This window comes from Anopheles darlingi, chromosome 3 (assembly GCF_943734745.1).
Source record: "Anopheles darlingi chromosome 3, idAnoDarlMG_H_01, whole genome shotgun sequence".
NCBI lineage: Eukaryota > Metazoa > Arthropoda > Insecta > Diptera > Culicidae > Anopheles > Anopheles darlingi.
This window is the reverse complement of record NC_064875.1, coordinates 39979760-40002991: the sequence shown is the minus strand read 5'-3', so window position 1 is coordinate 40002991 and position 23232 is coordinate 39979760. Positions and strand designations below refer to the sequence as shown.

At 44.1% G+C, this 23232-nt stretch overlaps 4 protein-coding genes across 4 annotated transcripts in view; 2 read left to right on the top strand and 2 right to left on the bottom strand.

Moving 5' to 3' along the window:
- The window catches only part of LOC125957705 (bifunctional heparan sulfate N-deacetylase/N-sulfotransferase), a 145077-nt gene extending 140746 nt beyond the window's left edge, over nt 1–4331 (bottom strand). Inside the window, exon 1 of the mRNA XM_049690574.1 lies at nt 3987–4331. The gene's annotated coding sequence lies outside the window, so the exon portion shown is untranslated. The remainder of the gene's footprint in view (nt 1–3986) is intronic.
- A 2596-nt stretch (nt 4332–6927) lies between these two features.
- Nucleotides 6928–9022, top strand: LOC125957712 (uncharacterized). The gene is made up of 3 exons (XM_049690584.1): nt 6928–7803; nt 7866–8043; nt 8111–9022. Exons 1-3 carry the CDS (start codon nt 7007–7009, stop codon nt 8918–8920), a joined length of 1785 nt encoding a protein of 594 aa, XP_049546541.1. The 5' UTR covers nt 6928–7006; the 3' UTR covers nt 8921–9022.
- On the bottom strand, nt 8954–11695 carry LOC125957708 (intraflagellar transport protein 88 homolog). The gene is made up of 4 exons (XM_049690578.1): nt 10727–11695; nt 10316–10660; nt 9418–10246; nt 8954–9344 (listed from the first exon to the last, which is right to left on the bottom strand). The coding sequence occupies exons 1-4, from the start codon at nt 11693–11695 to the stop codon at nt 9058–9060; spliced, it is 2430 nt and encodes an 809-aa protein (XP_049546535.1). The 3' UTR covers nt 8954–9057.
- Nucleotides 11696–12017: 322 nt separating this feature from the next.
- On the top strand, nt 12018–13939 carry LOC125957716 (putative nuclease HARBI1). Its single transcript, XM_049690599.1, has 3 exons — nt 12018–12292; nt 12350–12791; nt 12855–13939. The coding sequence occupies exons 1-3, from the start codon at nt 12087–12089 to the stop codon at nt 13359–13361; spliced, it is 1155 nt and encodes a 384-aa protein (XP_049546556.1). The 5' UTR covers nt 12018–12086; the 3' UTR covers nt 13362–13939.
- The last annotated feature ends 9293 nt before the right edge of the window (nt 13940–23232 follow it).

Sequence of the window (23232 nt, the reverse complement as noted above, 5' to 3'; positions counted from 1 at the left end):
AAAGAGAGGCTGCTGATCGGAGTGGTGATCATTTATGCTAAAATGGCAAATGGCAGTAGTAGTAGTAGTAGTAGTAACAGAAGTAGCGGTAGAGTGAATCTCTGCACCATCATATCCAGTGTATGGGGTCGAGAGTGGCTTATGGAAATATTATTGAAAATCATTCGCGGCAAGGCAAGAGATTGAATTATTGTCTGCACAAGATTTGCAATGCAATTGATCCTGCTGCACGCGGGGAATGGGGCGTATGCTGGCCTCCCCCTCCCATAGCATCTAGCAAAACTTTCAGAATCGCTTCGCTTTTTTAATCATATTTTCAAGTGGAATTTCTAACTTTACACGCTTGGACCAGCCCCAAACACAAAGCACTGTCGAGCGTGGAAGCAGGAAGCAAGAAGCTTAGCGGAGAAATATGGCGAACAATCGGATGCCCCGGCAGCCAGCCAGTCAGAACCCCGTGCCCGACCCCGGGGCTGGCCACCATGGAAGGGATCCACCATCTCAGCGGTCAGCGCGTACAAAGTTGTCGGAATGAAATAATGGGATTTACGAGTTTTCGGGGCTACTTTCATCAGGTCAGGAATTTCAATTCCCCTCTCCAAAACCTTTTCAAGTGCCGTGCACCGGGCGAGGGGGGGAAGGGAGGGTCCAGAGCAAAAACGGGACCTTTACAAACGGGGAGCTAACTTTGGCTAACTTTTGCCCCATATTGTCCCTGATGGAAGCTACTTAACTTGCATCCTGGGTCATTCTTGTACCGAAGAAGAAAAGATTTACCAAAATATGGTTCGAGTCCCGGGGCATCGACGAATGGAGAGAGGATGCTTCTTCGTTTATAGGCTAATGATAGCAGCACAATTTCGCAATTGTGCTTCAGCATCGCGGCTGTTGGACCTCGTTGCAGTGATTAGGCGATTCCACTTGGCTAGCTAGACCCCCTCTCATAACACACGGAACAGTCTACCGCTGACGTGGTATTTGAGTCGAATGTATAACAACAAAATAGCAACAAAAAAAAACATCGTCGTTCTCCTTTTACTCCCTCGGAATCATAAATGCAATTGAACCCTTCCACGCGCCGCCCGGTGCCCGGATGGTATACAAAGTGAGGTACTTCGTCGGTGTCGTTATACAATGTACCAGGGCCAATGGTCCCACAGACACGCCAACAAAGTGGACACAAGACAGGATAAGGGGACCAACCAACCCGGTGGGGTGCGTGTGACGGTAAATCAGAAACGGAAATGCCATTATGTACAGAATGTCACAACAAGGCATTACTTGTATCGGCCCCACTTCCCTATGTGGCCGCCGGAGCTGAAATTGGACAAACAGCTGGGTGTAAAACGGGCGGTCTGGCGGAGTTTAGATTCGCGGTGTCATACATAAAAAAATCACCGAACGCATCATAAAATTGAGGGCAATTTTAACAAGTAAAATATCTGCTCAATGCTTTTAGAAAATAAAGTTGATGGTAGTGTTCGAGGATCATTTTTGAGAATTCAGTTTTTACTACCACTTTCAGTGTTAAATCACATGCTGGAATGCATCAGAATTGCATCATATGCTACAGTGCATATTGTGCATTCTGCACAATTCCCTACAGACGGTGCATTCTTATGCCTTGATGATGTCTGTTTGTTTAGAGGTCTTCTTCGTACAATTGAATAAGAATACGAGGAGCAAACAAGACAACCAAAACACAATCGCCAACATGCAGACCGCGTAAAAATAGAATAAACAACACCTCTAGACGCCTCACAGTCATGAATTAACGATTTGCATTTTTACACTAAATTGTTACTAATACAGACTCTAGCGACTCGGCAATCACGACAATCCTAAGCGATGGATCACGACCAACGAAAAACGAACCGAGACCGACCAGTCGAATGCAATAACAAACATGATGCATTTATTTGGCAACATGTTAATTGAGACCACATGTCATCAATGTGGAAGATGGCAGTGTGTTAGCACCGTGAAGCGAGTAGAAATTCTATTTGGGTAGTTAGATATGGTTTAAAGCAAGTTTTCAAAACAAAACAGATTGCGATCGTTGCTGCAGACGTTTCGTAAATCCTGTACCAGTTAGAATCTAGCCACACACAATAGGTAATGTCTCAGTCCAGAAATGACGTAAAATGAAGGAAAAGGTGTCGTTTTGTCTTTCATTGCCTTTAAGAAGAATGCATAAGAGAATACATATTGATGCAAATTATTTGTTAGTTTAAGTGATTTTTAAGCTTCCATCACCGATAACTTTCGGTGATTCGATTTTGACAAACAAAACTTCAGACGCTACAACCGACGAGCGGTCTTGGTCTACCAAGGAAGATCCGTCAACAGCATCGAGCGCCGATATCCGTCAGATCGATAGTCCTGCTATTCTGACATCATCGTCGATCCATCTAACTTTTGGCGTTCCATCCTCTCTCTATCTAGCCAAACGGACTAAGAAGACTTCACGGACTGGGTTATCGTCTGCCATTCTCATGACATGCCAAGCCCACCGAAGCCCGGCGAGTCTCATGCGCTACGCGACATTGAGATCATCATACAATGCGTATAACTCCGCGTTGCATCAGCTTCTCCATCGTCCATCCTCACATACGGGGCCAAATATTCTTCTGAGAACTCTTCTCTAGATCGCGGATGAGAGGGCTTCTTTCCTTCTGGACCAATATTATTCTTCGTATTCAGTTTCGTTCGTCTTGTCAGATTTCTTGAGTGAATTAGTTTCCTCAGACTAAAGCATTATTAGTAAATTAACAACCTGTGAAAACAATTGTGATTAAATCAGGGCCGTATTTAGCCTCTTGGAGGCCCTGGACACACTATGATAATGGGGCCCCCTTTTTTTACAACTGTAGCGCGATTTTTTTCCGCTAGTTGAAGATTGTTACCCATTTAAAACATGTTTTCCCCTAGTTTCTAATATGTTTAATTTTCAAACATAATACCAAACTAGTAGTTAATTGTGGGCCCCAACCTGCGCGGGGCCCTTGGCACGTGCCTATTGTGGTCAATGGGAAAGATGGATTAAATGAGAATGGCCAGAAGGTGCAGGCTTCACTGTATGTAACGAATACGATGATGCATCGTGCTCACAAAAGTTCGCTAAAACACAAAAAAACGCTCTGCAAGGATCGCTTTCTAGACGGACCACCGGGAGAATCTGAGTTCCCTGTCCGAGTATCAATGTCCGGGTGCTTCTTGCAACACCAACAACAAACAGCACAGCCCAGTCCCAACGAAAGTCCATTCTAGAGGTGTCCTCAAGTTTCAAATCAAAAACAAAAGGAAAAGGATTTCTGGTCGATCGCAAGCTGACCGGTAACGGTAACAATGCAGCAACAGCACGTGGCGACTGCACGCGGTTTGGATTGCGAAGAGCAGCAGCAGGAATTAACGGAATAAGCGGATACGTTTCGTAGAAAACGAAACCTTGCACTTACGTCCCGACGGTTGAAGGAAATAGGTCTCCGATGACAGAAGCCACATCCTCTAGAACCCCGCTCCGGAACCGGCTCGTCTTGCATAATACGGTGCGTGGCCGGCAGGCTGGAAAGTGTCTGCTCAGCAAAACAAAAGCCCTCCCCTGGTCCCAGGTGCGCTAACGGTCAATACCGTGGCGGAACCAGGGTCGTTGACGGAGAGTGGGTTCCGAACTCAAGGATAGGCGGGGGCACGGAACTCCCACGGAAAGTCTTTCCACCGGCAAGTGCGTAGGCGGGCACTCCGGTTGGTGTCGCCGGAGGGCCACGAGGAGAGCTGGTTAGAAAGCTGGAGGCGGAGATTGATGAGCCTACGCACTACTCGGGGTTTCCTTTCGCTCCCCCGGTCACCCGGCAAACGCCGTTTTCGACTGTATCCGGTGGCCCCCCGATGACCGTGACACTGAAAACCGATAATTTTCGGTGCGGACAATCGGCTGGTACCGGCCGATTGTCGCTAGTTGGGTAGAAACGGTCCAAAATACTTACATAAAGTTGCAGCCGCGCGACGCCGATGTCCACCCCCGCGTTGGATTCCCCCCTTTCACACCCTCAACACCCCCACAAACTGCGATGGCATCGACTTTTGCTTTTGTTTACACTCCACACACTGGAAATTCTTTTGCACTCGCTCCTCCACGGAATTTCAAGGGCACGACGAACTGCACCACAAACCCGTATCCACCCGAAATGCACGCACAGAACACGAATCACGCACGAAACAATAGCACGGCACAACAAACGATCACGACCGCGAAGATGTCCCCGAATAATTGCGATGGATTTTTTGGGGCCGCGAGAAACCTCTCCGTCCGCTTTAATTCAGTGCCTCCTCAAAACTGACAACCGGGAGTGACAACCGGGAGTGACAACCCTTTTTACCCAGATAGCACCCAATGAGCAGTGACCCAGATAGCAGTGAGAAGAATTCTCACTATAGAAAAATCCATCCGAAATCGAGCTGCCATCCAAACGCTTCATCCCAGTGTGCAATGAGCAGACCCCTCCGCCTGCGACGCAGCGAGAGGAAGGCTGAGGAGGTTGAAAACGAAACACCCGCTGCCTGCGACGGGGTCGAGGAAGGGGCAAATGCTACGCTCACTATGAAAACGCTCGTAGGCAGCGGGGGAAAGAGCGAAAGAAACCGCGAGGAAGAGGAGGTTTCGTGCGCGAGCTTGTGGGACGCGGCTACAGCGGGGGTAGGGCGGAATGGGAAGAGAAGAAGGGCGAACGAAAACGAACGCGAGCTTGTGGGTTTCGATTACGAGGGGTGGGAAGGGCGCAAGAGTCGAAGGGCGATTCGAACGGCAGTGCGAAAGAGAAGGGAACAGAAAAACGAGACGGAGAAATCTCGATCGAAATTCGGCAAAGTCCCGGGAAGCACGCGTTCCGCAGACGGTGCAGTGCAAGTGCAGCCGAGTGTTTGTCGATTAATGTAGTGGAAAGTGATAGTGAAGCTGTTGGTGTTGATTGCAGTCCACATGAAGGTAAGATAAAACAACATTTACATTACCCCCGAAGTAATCTAGTGTTTTGATATGTTTTTTTCCTCTCCGACATGTGCACGAGCATTCGGCATCGAACGGTCAACCCAAAGGTCACAGAACATGCCAACGATCGAAGTACGCTTATGGAACACGCGGTTGAACAGGAACGTTCATGATCGCAGCCCGGATCACGTCGCCACAGAGACGCCACCACAGCGACGCCACCAATGCAACGTAGACGACGCCACCAACACCAACAGCACCAACGGCAGACATCACATCATGATGACGACATCAGCAAAGTATTATGGCGTCACGGGGTGGGTCCATTAGCAAAAATAAACGCCACCGCCATTGCGCGATGGCTTACCGATCAGTCAGAGCGTACTTCATTTTGGGTAGGACCAGGGTATAGGAAAGAAAGAAAGAGGGCTATAGGAGAGAGCGAGACAACAGCTCATGTTCGATTTAATTGATTTTCGGTAACGAGCCCTTGGGACCCTTCGGTCACGCCTGGGTGGTAGGAACAAACGGTTCCATATACGCTCTTGGGCGCCAATGTATGGGCGACCAAATCGTGACCATAAAGTCGTAAAATCGCGTCCGAAAAGTGAAGGGCGATTTTCTACCCACTGAACAATGAGTAAACCCCTCTGCCTGCGACGCAGCGAGAGGAAGGTTGAGGAGGTTGAAAACGAAACCCCCGCGGCCTGCGACGGGGTTGAGGAAGGGGCAAATGCGACGTTCACTATGGAACCGCTCGTAGGCAGCGGGGGAAAGAGCGGAAGAAACCGCGAGGAGGAGAAGGTTTTGCGCGCGAGCTTGTGGGACGCTGTTGCGGAGGGGGAAGGGCGGAATGGGAAGAGAAGAAGGGCGAACGAAAACGAACGCGAGCTTGTGGGTTTCGATTACGAGGGGTGGGAAGGGCGCAAGAGTCGAGGGGCGATTCGAACGGCAGCGCGCAAGAGAAGAGAACAGAAAAACGAGACGGAGCAGCCTCGATCAAAATTCGGCAAAGTCCGGATCGCTGCAGTCGAAATTTTTCTAAGTCCCGGGAAGCACGCACCGGGACTTAGAAAATTTCAGAGTCGGCGTCGTTCTGGGACTTAGCCAAATGTGTAGCAGTGAAAGTGTTGCGGAAAGTGTTAGTGATTTTGTGAGTGACAACGTCAGTTTACATGCAAGGTAAGAAAAGATGACATTGTGAAGATGCAAGAGATCTAACACCTTTTGTTTTTTATCTTTTTCTTCAACATGTTCCCGAGCATCGATCGAAGAACGCGTGTGGCACATGAGGCTGAACAGGAACGTTCATGATCGCAGCCCGGATCATGCCGCCACAGCGACGCCACCACGGCAGCATGTACGACGCCACCACCACGCACCCACACCAACGTAGAGCGTCATCACAACACCAAACACCGCGGCGGAGTTCGCGACCGCGATTTCGTTGGGGGAAGGGGGCAGAATATGGAAAAAACCGAAGTGCACTTCGTGCACATGATTTAGAAAAATAAACGCCTTCGTGCGAAGGCCGAACGAAATCCGAAGTGCGTCATATTTTGGGGATGGGGGCGATTGGAAAGAAAGAAAGGGGGCTATAGGAGCGAGCGAGAGAAAGGGTCACGTTTGATTGGTTGAAATCGAGACGATTTTGTTCCGGCCCTAGTGGACGAAATCGGGCCGCCACCATATTTGCCAAATGTATGTATCGTTCCGTTGGCGGCTCGATCTCGGATCGATTTTTCTATAGTGAGAAGTCTTCTCACTGCTATGTGGGTATAGTGAGAAAATCTTCTCATTGCTATCTGGGTGGCAAAGGGTTCTGCTCGCTGCATATTGGATGCTATCTGGGTATCGTTTTCATAGTGAGAAAAAAGCGCTCTCACCGGGCCGGGGATGATGTGGACCCGGCCTAACGAATGAAACAGTCAAGACAAAAATCTAAACCAAACAAAACTGAATATTTACCGAATTTTGCCAGAGATTTACCGAACTTTGCGGAAGAGAAATAGCGTAAAAATGTCGTCGAGCCGTAAAAGATTAAAACTAGAAGCTGCAGAGCCAGAGTTGGCCGCGTTCGAGAAACTGAACTTGGTTCTGGGTCGTCATTATTTCGACGTTCAGCAGCGGCTCTCCCTCGACCTCCCTCTCCCGTTTTGCGTCCGGAACGTGTCCGTTTGTGCGACGACTCACGTTCGAAAAAGCGGGATCCGCACCCGGATCGTGGGGAGTATGTGCGAGGAGAACACGCGCGAACAAATAAGAGAGCAGCGGCCGGATCAGTTCGTGTACTTTCTTTTCCACGCGCTTCGGCGTCAAGAATTTATCGGTTCGAACTTGTTCGTGGCCGGTTTAGAGTTGATTTTAACCATCGATGAGCCCCCGCCGGAGCTGCAGGCCGATTACGCGGCTTCCGAGGTCTTGCTCGGGACGTACGAGGCTCTTGAAAAGTGCCTGGACCGATTCCCTCCTTGCCGGTGGGATCTGCGACCCGCCTATCACGACATCATCTTCGGTCATTTTGATGCTCCCTGTTTTAGCAAATGCGACCCGAAAGAGGGACTGCTCAAGAACACGCTGTACTTGCTGGAACATTTAATTGAAAACGATGACCAGCCGAATCGAGCCATAGAACGGACGACACGCGCAAGAAAACCGAACGCCGATTCCAACAGCTCTTCGTGGAGAATCGGAGGCCACCGACAGAGCTACGATTTCGAACAATTACCCAGAGAGGAACGATTCAAACGGCTTTTCATGGTGCTGGATTTACTGGTGAAACTTCTCGAGATGGATCTGGCCATGTGGATCTTACGGTAAATATCTGATCCCTGCTAGTTGTAACAACGGTAACAGAGTTCCTATTTGTTTTCCACAGAAATCCCTCAAAGACGCAACAGAATCTTTGCAATCGTTCGCACTGTCCACTGATAGCGCAACTCGTGTGGCGGGACTGTGCGCCGGGTGTGGTGAATCTGTTCATTCGCAAGCTGTTCGAAGCTTTCGTCAACGTAAACGCCCTCGAGTACCCGAAACAAGACATTACTGTAATCTCCGTAAGCATCAGCCAACTCTTGATTGTACATCTTAACAGCTTGCTGATCCTTCTCTTTACTCTTTTAGCGCCTACTTAATCTAATCACCGTTGCGGTTAATTTGAGCGAATTCCAGGACAACGATGGGATGATAGAATATCCGTGCCTGAAAGAGAATAGCATCTACTTTGCTAAACAACTTTGGACCACGATGGAAAAATCTGCATATTTTGGTATGCGCCTTTGCCTAGCCAGCATCCGTCATGTCCGAACCCCGTACCTGATACACTTTCTCGTGAATCAACTGATTCGTAAACTGAACCCGCACCTCCATCCTCCGAACATACGAGGATTCTTTCAACAGCTGCTGAATCGTCAATGGGTTGCGTACGGATCTGATATGGGCTCCGTAACCACGTCGCCATCGACCACACTCGCCTATCCGGTGTTGAACCGTAATCAGAAACGAGCGATAAGCAGCGACATCACCTGCGAACAGTATGTCGATCTAGTATTCCGCGGATTCCAAGCCTACTGTGATATGTACGCGATTGCCGCCTACTTTAGGGAGTTCGCGAGCAAACAGGAAAGCGAAGACGTAGATATGGAATCGGATGATCAGTCCGCACTCCTGGGCTCAAAGGAAGGTTTAACACGAGAAGCCCTGGGGAGCATTCCGCGTGATATTCGGATCGTATCACAACCAGTGCCCGATGACCGAATGGTATTCCGCGGGATAAATGTAACAACCGAGACGGTGCTAGAGTACCGCGAGAATCTAAAGTACCTGTTGCTTATCGAGCAACAACTGAAGAAGCTAGAAACGGTAGAAGAGAGGCAGCTTTTTCACAAATCGATTTCCTTCCTCTCCTCTATCGATCCTCTACTGGTGATTTAATTTAAATCTTTTTTTATTATTAATCTTATTATATTATTAACCTTACACTGCAGAGCGTATTTTGGTTCATTTATGTTTGTATTTGGTTGTCACAGAGTTAGAGAAAAGGTGAATAAATAGTTTGATTCCTGTTTCTGTTACATCGGTAACAGGTCGTACGTATTGATTTCCTCGTCCGACTCATCTTCAAATGTATGGTTCCGGCGGACACCGGTTCGTGGACGCTCCTGCGGTGGACCAAGTGGATCTCCGTAAGCATAAGCGCCCTGTGAAAAGCTGTTACTGTAATCAGGCGATGCATCGGCGCTCTTGCCTGCGCTCGCTGTGCCATGGTGCCCCGAAGCCGTTCCCGGTGCTTGATAGCCTTCATGGGTAACTGCACTGCCCGTACGAACACCGTAATCACCGCTAGAGATACGAGCGTCTGGAAACCAAACAAAACCAACAAAACTTAGCACAAAACAGATTCAGCATTAACCGTTAGGATGCTAACTTACTTCCGGATGTGGGTGCTCGCCCGGTACCGATACGTTGACGGACTTCCTTTTGCTTTTCCAGCTTCTGCAGCTCGCTGGCGTACTTTTCGTACGCCTCACTGTTGCCCTGCGACTGGTTCAGATGCATCAAGGCTCGCAAACAATCCGTATTTTCAGGATAGTGCTCGTGGATCATGCGAAAGAGCTGCATCGATTTCTGCTGATTCCCGATGCGGCGATAGCAACCCGCAATGCGCAGCAGATAGTACGGATCCTGGGGGTTTCTCAGGACGGCCTTTTCGTAAAATCCGATTGCCTTCTCGACCACTTGCAGCTCGATGTAGTGCGAGCACAACCAGTTAATAACGCTCGCCTCGATCGGATAGATGCGGTACGATTCGTGATGATAGTGGTACGCTTGCTGCCGCTCGTTATCTGCCTCGTACAGCTCTCCAATCCGTTGGATGATCTTATTATCCTGCTGCACCACGCTCAGTAGTTGCAAGTAGTACTCGAGGGCAGTACTAACATCGCCCAGTAGATCGTACTGATGCGCGATCTGATACAGGACTTCTGGGTGCTGCTCGTGGCCAAGACTAGAAATGATTTTCCGAAAGTACAGCAGAGCACTGTTGTGATCGGAAAGCTTTGTAAAGATCAATCCGATATTGTAGAGCGCTTCGAAAGAGGTAGAATCGATATCCAGTGCGCTTGTGAACATCAGTTTGGCCGATTCGTAATCATTTTTCATCATGAAGCATACGCCACTATTAATGAACGCTGCCGGACAGTAGCTATCGATCTTTTTGGCGGCCTCAGCATATGTTTCAGCAGCAGCTACATCCTTTTTCTGAAACAACAAAGTACAATCTGTAAGGGAGATTCTATCCTCAAAGATCATCTGCAATTAAAAACTCACCAAAATGTAGATGAAGCTCAAGTTGATGGCCGCATTGATGGCAATGTTGGATTCCTTCTTCTCGAAGTACTTGAGCGTGTCGATAGCCTGCTGAAAGTCGTCCTGCTTTAGATAAATGACTGCCTTCTTCAGTTCCAGATCGGTAGCCAGCGTGGAAAAGTAGGAATTTTTAATCGTCTCCACACACCAGCTGTATCCATCGTTGAAGTAATCGTCGATGATGGTCGAGATAAGGTTGGCCGAGATCAGAATGTTCTTCTCGGCCAGCTGCCGTAGTTTCCGTTCGTAATTGTGCAACTCGTCTGATTTGATCAGTTCGTTAATGTAATCATGCGATGGATTTGACTAAAAGGAGTAGAGAGTGGAAATCCTATAAATGAATCGACCTCTGACCATCGACTAAGGACTTACGTTTGCCTGGAATAGCTTTTCCTCCTCGTTGTAATCAATTTGAATGTCGAGCAACAGTTGAAATGCGTGCTTGATCTTCTCCACATCACCCAGGGCGTAATAGCACAGGATAAGGTGCAATCCCGTCTTCAGGTCACCCTTTTCGGACATGATAAACTCGAAGCTAGTGGCCGCATCCGAGTACTGGCCCATGCGGATGAACAGAATGCCGATATTGTGCGTAATCTTCAGACGCAACTCCTTCTGATTACCCGGCACCTGATCCAGTGCCATGCGGTACATTTTGATCGCCTTCGTGTAGAGGCCCAGCTGAAAGTAGATGTTACCCATGTTGATCTTGAGCCGGTTCACGTTGGGAAACATTTTGTTCTTCGTCATCAGCGTGTAGGTGTTGAGGGCTTCGATGTACATCTCGTTCTTGGCGTACACGTTGGCCAGATTGAACAGTACGAAGAAGGTCAGATCGAAATTGTGCGTGTAAGTGCCACCATCCTGATCCCGCATTCGCAGCAGCGTCCGATCGAGCGATGAAGCTTCCTTGGCCTTCGCCAGTCCACTCGCCATATCCGGTTTCGGGCCGGTGCTAGCAACGATGGATTCCTCCAGTAGCGCATAGATCTTCGTCTCGAGATTCTTGTACCGCTGCTCAGGCGTTTCCTCTTTCTTACTCTCCATCACGACGATCTTCTTGGCGGCCTGGTTAAGCGGATCGAACAGTTTGGAGCTGTGCGAAGAGTAACCGACGGGCCGGATTGCGGTCGACGGTCGTGCCATAGCCGTAGTCGGTTCCGCCGAACCGATTTTATCACCGTTCCAGAAGAACTTTGGTGTCGTCGCCTTCTTGCCGTAGCTGGACGTGCGGACGGCATTCTGGAATGCTTGATCCTCCTTGGCATCGTAGTTAAACAACTTATTGGCCACTCCGGTATTAAAACCACCGTAAATATCATCGTCGTAGTTGGATTGCATAGTGCTTTTACGGGAAAAACTCGCCGAGAAATGCGTAAAGTGTTTTGTTTGGTTTTCCGTTTCCTAGGCAACAATCGAGCGCTGGAAAAAGCATGCTGGAGACTGCTTCGGAGTGTTTATATGAACAAAACACTTTTCATACCTGAAACATAAAAGCCAGTAAGTAAAAGAGTAAAAGATTACCGTGATTTCGCGATGCTTATTAATAATTTTCGACCAGCCAAAAAAACCAAAAAACCGTCGATTCAAATTTACTCGCGAGAAATCAAACTCCCTTTTCGCTCACTATGGAAATTGACAATCGCGCTCACTACTGCGCGGAGTTTGTTTATGTTTTGGAAAAATCGTTTTTTGGAGAAAATTGTGCCGGAAAATCCATTGAATCGGGAAAATGTGGTCGAGTTTCGAGTTGTATTTCGATGACGATGAGGATGAGGATGATGAGGATGATGAGGAAGATGAGGAAGATGAGGAAGTAGAGGAGGATGTGAAGGATGTGGAGGACGAGAAGAAATCGCTGCCGGAAAATAAAAAATCCATTTTTACGCGCAGAAATCTTCGTTACGCGTCGGACCCGCTTTCGCTTCCGGAAGAGGAGTAAGTATCTTTTTTCAAATCTCCAGAATCGCTTGGCTTACGAAATGTTTTTCTCAGTTTTCAGAAATGGGTTGGCCTGAACAAGGAAATCGTCCTGTATTTAGTGGATTCTTTAAAACCGGAATTTAAAATGACTTACCGATGTACGGCAACTCCGCTCATTCTGAAAATCTGCGCCTCTCTTCGGTTCCTTACTACCGGTAATTACCAGCAAGGCGTCGGAAATGATACATATTTCGGTCTATGCCAGTCCGCGGTCTCCACTTATCTTACCGAGTTTCTGGAGGCTGCGGAGAAGAAAATTTGCCCCGATTGGATCAAAGCGGGAATGACCGAAGCGGAAAAGCAAAACGCAAGGACACACTTTTACCGCGAATCGGAGCTACCCGGTATCATTCAAGCGATTGATTGCACACACATAAAAATAGTCAATCCCGGAAAGGACCCGAAACGTGTTTATCGCAACAAGAAGGGATTCTACAGCTTGAACGTACTGCTGGTAGGTTCTTTTATTGTCTAGAAACAAGACAGATTTTTGTTTAAATAACGGTATATGTTTCAGGCGTGCGATCACGAGTTAGTTTTCCGATCTGTCGAAGCCAAATACCCTGGGGCTTATCAAGATGGGTTCATTTGGAATATCTCTGCACTGCGGCAAAAGATGTACGAGGATTACGAACGTGGCGAAAGACCGCGCCTAGTTGGAGATGCTGCGTTTCCCCAGGACTACATATTATTTACACCTTACAGAAATGCCGTTCCCGGCAGTCGTGAAGAACTTTACAACCAAAAACACAAGCAAGCTAAAAGCATTATTGATAGAGCGATTGCCTTGCTGAAAACTCGTTTTCGATGTTTGCTCGGTACCAAGGAGTTATTCTACGTCCCAAAAAAGGCAGCAACTATCGTGAACGTTTGCGTTGCTCTTCACAACATATGCCGAGCACACAAAATAGCAGATCCACCGATTGAGCCTATTGAAACGGACCCTCCGGAAAACTTCTATGATGGCAGCGAGGATGTCAGTGCAACACGTATTAGGGACTCCATTAGGGAATCATTGCTGTAGGTACGAACTATTACTTAAAAGATGTAATGTGTTTTCCTTCTTTAAAAATTATGTATTCGTTAAGAGCAGTAAATACGACGCTGATTGGCACATGATCGCCGAGGTTGATCTCGCAATTGTGCCCACGGCAAGGCTGTAGTAGACCAGATTTGGTACTGAAATAAAATGAAGCGATCAGCGAATCTGTGGTAATACGGTGTACGAACAAATGAATGCAGGAGGTGTGAACGTGCTTACCGATGCTGCAACGATTACTACTGAAGATAGTGTGCACCGCTTAGTTAACGGAACCGCACAGTCACTGGATGAGAAGAAGGGTCAGCTGCATCATCCTCAGGAGGACACGATCGCGGCTGATATGTTATGATGTAAAGCGAAATGGTATCAGCGCTGTTAAAGAGAAACACTGCATTTACAGAAAAAATACGATGGAAAATAGCTTTTCACGATTGCATAGATTCTCACCAGATTAAGATAACATTAGTGAAGCTTTTTATACTAGAAGCTGCGTGACCCCAATTTGTGGTGAGGCTTATAGCTTATGGCAAATAAACTATTCTACTCTTATGCCTGTTCTACTTCCCAGTGGCATACTGACGTAATTCTACTATCTAGAGTAACCTCTACTAGCTGATTCATCGCACTTGGCATGTCTGTACAGTATTGGCAGGTAAGTTTTCATCCACAGGATTCAGAATTGGTTGGCAGCATTCAGAATTGGTTTTACTACGCGGATTCATTTTTTTCACCCAAAAAAGATTGCGTTTTTCCATTTTTCGAGGAGGAAATGTATTGTTTCTTGACAATTCAAAGATCATAGTCTTGAAAAACGGAACAAAGTTCTTAAAAATGAGGGTAAAAGTGAATATAACGAAGGCTAGTAGTATTTTCATTTTGCAGCGTTTTTGTGGAATAATGCGCTTAAATATACTCTACATATACTACATGGATTTGTACCCGATAAAAATTAGCCAGCTAATTGGCAAATTGGCATTTTGTACCCGATAAAAATTAGCCAGTTTGAACTGAAAATCGTTCCATTGTTTGAATCCATTTAGAAAAAAAATCAGGTTCAAATGGATTAAACATAAGCAAGAAAAAGCAATTCTTTTCTGGAGTGTATTTCCGATACCAAACAAAAGGAGCTTTAGGGCTGCATTCTGCTTGGCGGAGCTTTGATCGTGGTTGTCGCTTTTCCACCGTTACAACGCATTTAATCTTTTCTCAATAACCTGCTGAATGAAAAAGGTGCGAATTAGTTCTGGATTGGTTCAGAAGGTTGACGTTCAATAGGTAAATTAATGAGAGAAAATACGGGGACTAACTTGCACGGAATTACGTGAGTTTTCGATCGAACTATCCCGTATTCATGTTTATGCTGCAATGATAAAGCGTAGAACAATCGCTTAAATTTATATCATCTATAAAGATAAGATAGGATGTCTAGGTAATGTTGTCCAAATACCAAACAAAGTTTTTGTTTTATGCTGCAAGCCCCAAGTTACATTCAATCCAGATGGATTGCACACCGACACAGTTTGAACCCCTTTTTTTTGATCCACCATTGCTCTATCAAAATGGAGCTAAGGTATCAAACAGAGGGTGTGTTTGAAGGGATGTGCTTATCTGCTTTTAATTCGGTTGGACTGAACCGATTTAGTTGTAATAATTTCAGCTGCAATGAGGGGTAGCGCGGCTCCGTTGAAATCGTCATCGAATATCCAAAATGCCCGGCATTGGCCAAAAACTTATGCTGGACAACGCAATGACGAGCGCATTGCATACCGGAGCTCACAAAAATGTGATGTTTGTCAAGGCGGAAACAGCAGAAGCAGAAATAAGCATTTAGTTCGAGCGATTTAAAGGCTATCGGCAGTGCATGAAAACTGATCACGAAGGGTGTCTAACGCGGCCGCGATTTCGATAAGGAGTATTGGTTGTTCTTATCGTTGCCGACTTTTCTGCAAACATTTGCAACTTTTATTCATCATGAATATACTTCCCATTAGCCCAGCTCCATCTAACTTCTGGATTGGTGCGCCTGATGATTTGTGGAAATAGAAGAAACCATTTTTCTCCAAGGCACGTGATGCCCGACTTTCAAGGGTCTTTTACATGGAGTGTTATGTTGAACCCGATAAAAATTAGCCAGTTTGAATTGAAAACCGTTCCATTGCTTTCAGCTCGATGGAGCTTTGATCGTGTTTGTCGCTTTTTCACCATTACAACGAATTGCTTGCTGTATATTCACCTTTGTGGAGAAGTGTATATACGCTAAAAAACGTTACCTTATCACGGAGGAACGAAATGAGGTTTCGTTTGATCCAGAAGTCAAAGGTAACGCGGACCGTAGGCGCTATCAGTGTTATTAGAGATTGGGTTATTAGAGGTGGGTACATTCGTCACAAAGCTGTAGTACGGACATCGGAGCCCTCTAGCACGAGCAACATCGTTGAGAAGCGAAGCATTTTGATCAGAATCGGAGTAAAAGACGTAGGTGCGTGAGTAGTTTCTTCATCGCTTGAGACACTAACAGTTCTGTGCTTTGTTTAGAGTGTGTCCGTAGTTTATGATAGTGGTACCCGTTTAAGGTTGATCCCTTATATTCAACCCTATGCTAAACCCCTTAAAGGATTCAACAACGCGTTGAGCTTTGTCTGGAGAATTCGCTCGATCAACGTTGGTCAGTTACGTAAGTTCTAGAAATAAGATAAAATCAAACATCATCGTGGCATGCTTTCTTATAAGCTTATTCATAAATTTTCTCGTGTGCACAAGTGATTTTATAAATGATTCTTCCTTGTTCAAGACAACTGTTGTGTTGAACTGTGTTGAAGCTTGTTGAACAGACTGCTGTCTGCCTGTCCATTTGTTAATACCATAAATCTCAGGTAGGACCAAACTCTACAACGTGTTATTGCGTTATTGGGTTGAGTTCACATACTGTTGTTCAAGGTGCCTTTTTTCTCAAAGCTATTTAACTGCATGGTTAACCAGTTGATGTTCATCTATCAAGATGTTCACTTTGGAGAAAAAAAAGTGGGTCAATGGTTGGCAGATCCGATGATAACCGACATACAACACTAAGAGATCATACTTATTAGATCGGTGTAATGATCACTCGCGTACACAGCAGAATGCTTGTTCCTCTAACATTCATAGACTTTCCTTGGGTCAAGATATACTAGCGATCTTGATAACTTCCTGAATTACTTATAAAGCTCTAGAGTGCATAGTGTTCCTTTCATCTTTTTTCATTTTGGTAATATCAACTCCACTATCAAGTATACGCACTCAACTCGCTGGTAAGGTTATTCTACTACCCTCATTTATAGTATTCATAGTATTCTACTAAATCCTAAAGACACGTGTACTAGGTTAACTTGATTAATAACAGATGAAACGCGTGATCCGTCCGTCCATGATAAGCAGAGTTATCGTTTCTCAACATTCGTTAGCGGCACAGTATCTGTAGTTGGCGGCAACGGTGCGAACTGATTTAAAGGCCTCTTTCTTATCATCCTTGGTTCGATGAACGGCATCCAACAATCTGAACGGGTAGTAGCCGAGAAATGTTCACAATATTTAGTTCTATCGGATGGAGAAGAAATGTTGAGCGAAGATCTGATGGAAAATCACGGTTTACCCCTAAACTACTCAATCCAACTGTTCGTATTCAAAGAAAAGTTTAATGCAGGAGCATTTGTGTTGTTGTTGGATGGGTTTGATGGAATTGCACCTCATTATAAAGAGGTAATGCTAAAGTTTCTACCCCATTTTGAACAATTTAAAGGAGTGAGAACATCGTATCTCACAAGTCGCCCATACAGTTTCAAAGAACTATTCGAAAAGACATTCACAGACCCGTCTTTTTTCAAACTGAAACCTCTATCGCTGCGTGATAAAGGGTATATTCTGTTTAAGATGATGAAGGTAAAATGGAATAATGAAAATACTGAAAATGAAGAGGTATCTGACTTCTATAAATCGTTGTGTTACATGCTACTTTGTAGTTTGGGTGACATGAGTGATGTTCCACTAAACCTGATGATGGCAGTTGACATTCTAGGGGATAGTGTTTATCGTAACGAAAATATAAACTTACAGCTTTCTTCAGAAACAACTGATTGAGACAATGATAATTTTATCAAAGGCATCGTCCATTATAGAAGAGTTTGTGAAGATAAAGATCCGACATCGTCTCTTTGAATAAAAGGGGGTGATAAAAATGTAGCAGATAATCCTGAAGTGTTTCAAATCAACATTTATCTGATGATGATGATGATGATGATGATGATGATGATGATGATGATGATGATGATGATGATGATGATGATGATGATGATGATGATGATGATGATGATGATGATGATGATGATGATGATGATGATGATGATGATGATGATGATGATGATGATGATGATGATGATGATGATGATGATGATGATGATGATGATGATGATGATGATGATGATGATGATGATGATGATGATGATGATGATGATGATGATGATGATGATGATGATGATGATGATGATGATGATGATGATGATGATGATGATGATGATGATGATGATGATGATGATGATGATGATGATGATGATGATGATGATGATGATGATGATGATGATGATGATGATGATGATGATGATGATGATGATGATGATGATGATGATGATGATGATGATGATGATGATGATGATGATGATGATGATGATGATGATGATGATGATGATGATGATGATGATGATGATGATGATGATGATGATGATGATGATGATGATGATGATGATGATGATGATGATGATGATGATGATGATGATGATGATGATGATGATGATGATGATGATGATGATGATGATGATGATGATGATGATGATGATGATGATGATGATGATGATGATGATGATGATGATGATGATGATGATGATGATGATGATGATGATGATGATGATGATGATGATGATGATGATGATGATGATGATGATGATGATGATGATGATGATGATGATGATGATGATGATGATGATGATGATGATGATGATGATGATGATGATGATGATGATGATGATGATGATGATGATGATGATGATGATGATGATGATGATGATGATGATGATGATGATGATGATGATGATGATGATGATGATGATGATGATGATGATGATGATGATGATGATGATGATGATGATGATGATGATGATGATGATGATGATGATGATGATGATGATGATGATGATGATGATGATGATGATGATGATGATGATGATGATGATGATGATGATGATGATGATGATGATGATGATGATGATGATGATGATGATGATGATGATGATGATGATGATGATGATGATGATGATGATGATGATGATGATGATGATGATGATGATGATGATGATGATGATGATGATGATGATGATGATGATGATGATGATGATGATGATGATGATGATGATGATGATGATGATGATGATGATGATGATGATGATGATGATGATGATGATGATGATGATGATGATGATGATGATGATGATGATGATGATGATGATGATGATGATGATGATGATGATGATGATGATGATGATGATGATGATGATGATGATGATGATGATGATGATGATGATGATGATGATGATGATGATGATGATGATGATGATGATGATGATGATGATGATGATGATGATGATGATGATTTATTTGAAGCCTTGAACGTGAACATTGATTGGAAGGTTCTCATCGATATTATGGAAAATGCCCATTGGTTACATTTCTCCACCAGGAACTAAAAAATCAGATGGATGTGCATTCGAAAAGCCTGATTTTGATCCTATTTGCAAATATCTTTTTGAAAGAATCTCCAATCTTAGCGAAATAGATGTGAAGAGTGTAAATGTGTTACATCTTGTGGTTCAATCTGGACTCAGCTGTATGGCCAACTTCTTGATCAAACACAACATGGTCAATGTCATGACTACCAATGAGCAAAATGGCTGGAACATCTTCCACTATATTGCTTCAAGCAGCAGTAGGTACTGTTGTTTCACTCGAAATGATACGCTACTGGTTTGCATAACTAAACGGGTGCTTGAGATCACATCCAATGACTTTCTGTTCTCGTCCTTGACGGAAAGTCACAAGAATAAAATCAAGGAGTTCTGCTTTAACACTAGCGAAGGAAGAAAAAGTGTTATCCATGTTGAGACTGGTGACATGCAAACGACAGAACACATCATTAAGTGTCGTCTCGGAATTGATTTCATACACGCGCATGAAATAAGGAATTCAGACGAATGCTCGCGCTTTAGAGAATGTTATGATGAACTAAGAGAAATAGCAACACAACTTCCATTCAATGCAAAATATGATTACCTTTTACATTGTTTAACTAAATCAATACACAGATTCTCGCCAGAAAATATTGAACATATAACGGAACAAGGGTATGATCACATCGTGAAAGATGCCAGCCGCTTAGCAATAATGTATAGATTGGTCACAACACTCGAGCATCTGATGATTGCGTACGAGGATCAAATGAACCATGCATTGGCTACAAGCATTAACATAGAATTGCTTTCCTGTATGACGGAGTGCCTCAGACAAAACAGAACCAACATGTTCAAAGTGCTCGTTGATCATTATCGCACCTTACAAGGCATTCAACCAAGAGTAGGAATAGAGTTTGAAAAGGAAGAAAATGATATCATTCATGAAGCCACGATTGATGAGAAGAAAATAAAATGGAAAATCATGAAGTAATCCTTCCAGAATGTGGTTATGAATCAGGACTATCTTCCTTTGCTTATTCTGACAGTTGCATATGGAAGGGTGACGATGACGCGATTTTTGGTTGAAATGCTTCATTTGGAGGTCAATAAATCATTGCTTATATTCATCATAAAATTGTTGAAGGATCTGTGGGATCAAAATAGGAGGGCAGCAACGCCAGTATATGAATACCTCGCGAGCAGATGTGAGGGAAAACCTAATTTGTTGCATCTTTGCATACAAACTGAGTCTCAAATTTGCGAAACAGCTTGACCCGAACGAAATTGACTCGGAAAATGGATGGAATGCTGTTCAGTATTGTGTTTCGAATCCGAGTATCTCGTTGAATTACACAGCATTTACTTGGTTGGTCGAAGCGTATAATATGGACTGTTTTGGTGCTTACGATCGAAATGGTAGAAGTATTCTTCATTTGGCATTGGAAAATGGTCACGATCGACTAGTGAAATTTGTCATTAATCACAAACTGGGCCTCAAAGGTGACAACCGACCATGGTATGAATGGGACTTGGAGAAAATAGAAATACAAATCTATGAACTGCAACAAATTAGATAATCGCTTCCGGAAAACATATAAAAACAAAAACAACAAATTATACAAGATATATTAGAGAAAGTAAGAGATCGGAAAACTGCCTTAATATTATATAAACTATTGTTCAAAGAGGAACCATGATCCAGAAAGCCTTATTTCTTTACTGTTGATATCGTCGTTCTGATCAACAGGATGTAGATAAGGTAGATGGCGTGTACATGTAATAACAGGTGCCAAATAATAATATGAAATAAAATATAAAAAAGATAAATATGAAAAAGGTTGTTTCAATCGTTCGTAAACTGCATAATGCAGCAAAAATAATTTCTCACAAATATAATGAAGAATGGAAGAATAATGGCAATTTGATATCTTCCAGAGCGACTATGGACTGTACATACGGGGATGTAAAAAAATCGATGACCTCATAACATAATCGCAGCCTTCTTACTTTCATAGGAACATCTTTACGCAGCATCTTTACGACGAGATGCATCTGGTGATCAGGTGATTCAACAGGCAACATCTAGTTTCTTCATGGACTATAACGCACTCCCCCTTTGGGTGGGATCATGGTCCATCCCATCTTTCCACTTGTCTACTGCTGATGTTCTGGATTTGATCTCGCCTCTATCGATAGGGAGTTGTAATAATCTTCAGACGGAGCTGTTTTTTCGCTTGAGATCATGCATGACTTGCCTTGGATGATCATCAAACCTGTACATATAGGGTTGTATGTTGGGTTGCCATCGATAATTTCTCCGAAGGTGTTAACAAATCATTGATTCGATTAATCATGCAAGTACTGGAGAACTGGACCGAAGAGAACCGTATCACTAAAGCGCCTGTATTACAATACCTAGCGAGCAGATTTAAACAAAAACCCTTTTTTGCATCTTTACGTTCAACACAGAGATGTAAATATGGTCAAATACTTGGTGGAAGATATGCACTTGGACCTGAATGAAATTGACCCGGAGATGGGATGGAATGAAGGTCACTATTTTGTTTCGATACGTTTCGAAGGATGATTCAAACTGGCGGAATACTTTCGAAATATTTAAATTGCTTACGAAAAATGGATGCTTTAACTGGAATGTCTACGATCGAAACGGTAAAAGTTAATTACATTTGACATTGGAAAACGGTCACAAAGAGGTAGAAGAATACATCGTTCATCGTATACTGGGCACCCTGGAAGGAATGGGACTTGGAGAAAATAGAGAAACACATAAAAGAATTACAACAAATTATGTCATCGCTGCCATCAAACCTAATTTCTGGTTTACAAGAGAAATTTAAGAGAGCATGCGATCGAAAATTTGCCTTAACAATATATTATCACCTATTTACAAACGCTTCATGATCAAGACGGCATTATATATTTATTTCTGTTACCTTCGTTCTAAGAATTAGTGATAAAAGTAGGCGTGATGTAATAGCAGATCTAAGTGGAAAAGAATAAACTATTGATTGAACTGATGTATAAATAAAATTTAACCGAGCATACATCGCTTCACTGATTAGATGTAATTTCAGAGCATCGGTGCTCTGTAGGTCCAAGTAAGTAAACAGAGGAAGATCGAGTCTCTGAACGCCTTTCTGAACCTAATAGTAATCATATATCCTTCAGTATCGGTAGAAGAAATTGGTGCTACAAAATTATTATTTACAAAATCTGAATTTGAAGAAAAAATAGGAGCTTTTACACACATATGTTCTACAGTTTCCAATTCGTCAACTCGGATATAATTCGTTGTTTTCAATAGAATCCTGTGTCCTCGATCATACCCATCATTTCGAAATGCATCACCATTGTCTGGGCTTAAGCGCGCTCTTCGGAGGCCAGCGCCAGCGTAATCCAATTCGTCATCATTCACCGGTAGGGTGCGTCTCATACATTGGGCACGTTAATTGACCGAAACCAACTTCGATTATCTGTCCCCATCTCAGCAGCGCCTTTTCATCGTTAAAGTCCCCACCCTTCCCCTCTTTCATATGGACCAATAACCGTGGTGCTGCTACATATTTTGTTTATAAAAATTAATAATGCTACCATTTCGTGCAAATGAAGGCAACGGCCACCACCCTGGTACCTTCTTAGGCTTCGTTTCGGTGCGCAACAACAATCGCCGTGCGGTGAGCCACTATACGCTGTACGCGTCCATCAGACTCAGACAGGCAGACGGTAGTAGTTGGCTCATGGCGGCGGTCTAGATGTACTAACAACCTGCAAGTACACGCGCTCAATACCTGGCGAACGGCTGGGGCAGGAAAACAGACATGCCCGTCCGACGCGCCGCATGAAAGTGAAATGAGAAGAAAAGTAAAAACATGACGGACGGCGAGACCGTACCGTCGGTCTACCGAAAAACGCAAACGCATCGGTTACGTAACCGGGTGTCGATCAAAATCGACCGAGATTGGTTGGCATTGCCTCGATCGTCATCGAACGAACGACGGCGCATGATGAGGCTTTTGCAAGCTACCTCCATGCCATGCCAAAACATCCGCGTCACATTAGCGGTCACGCCGACACTCCCATTG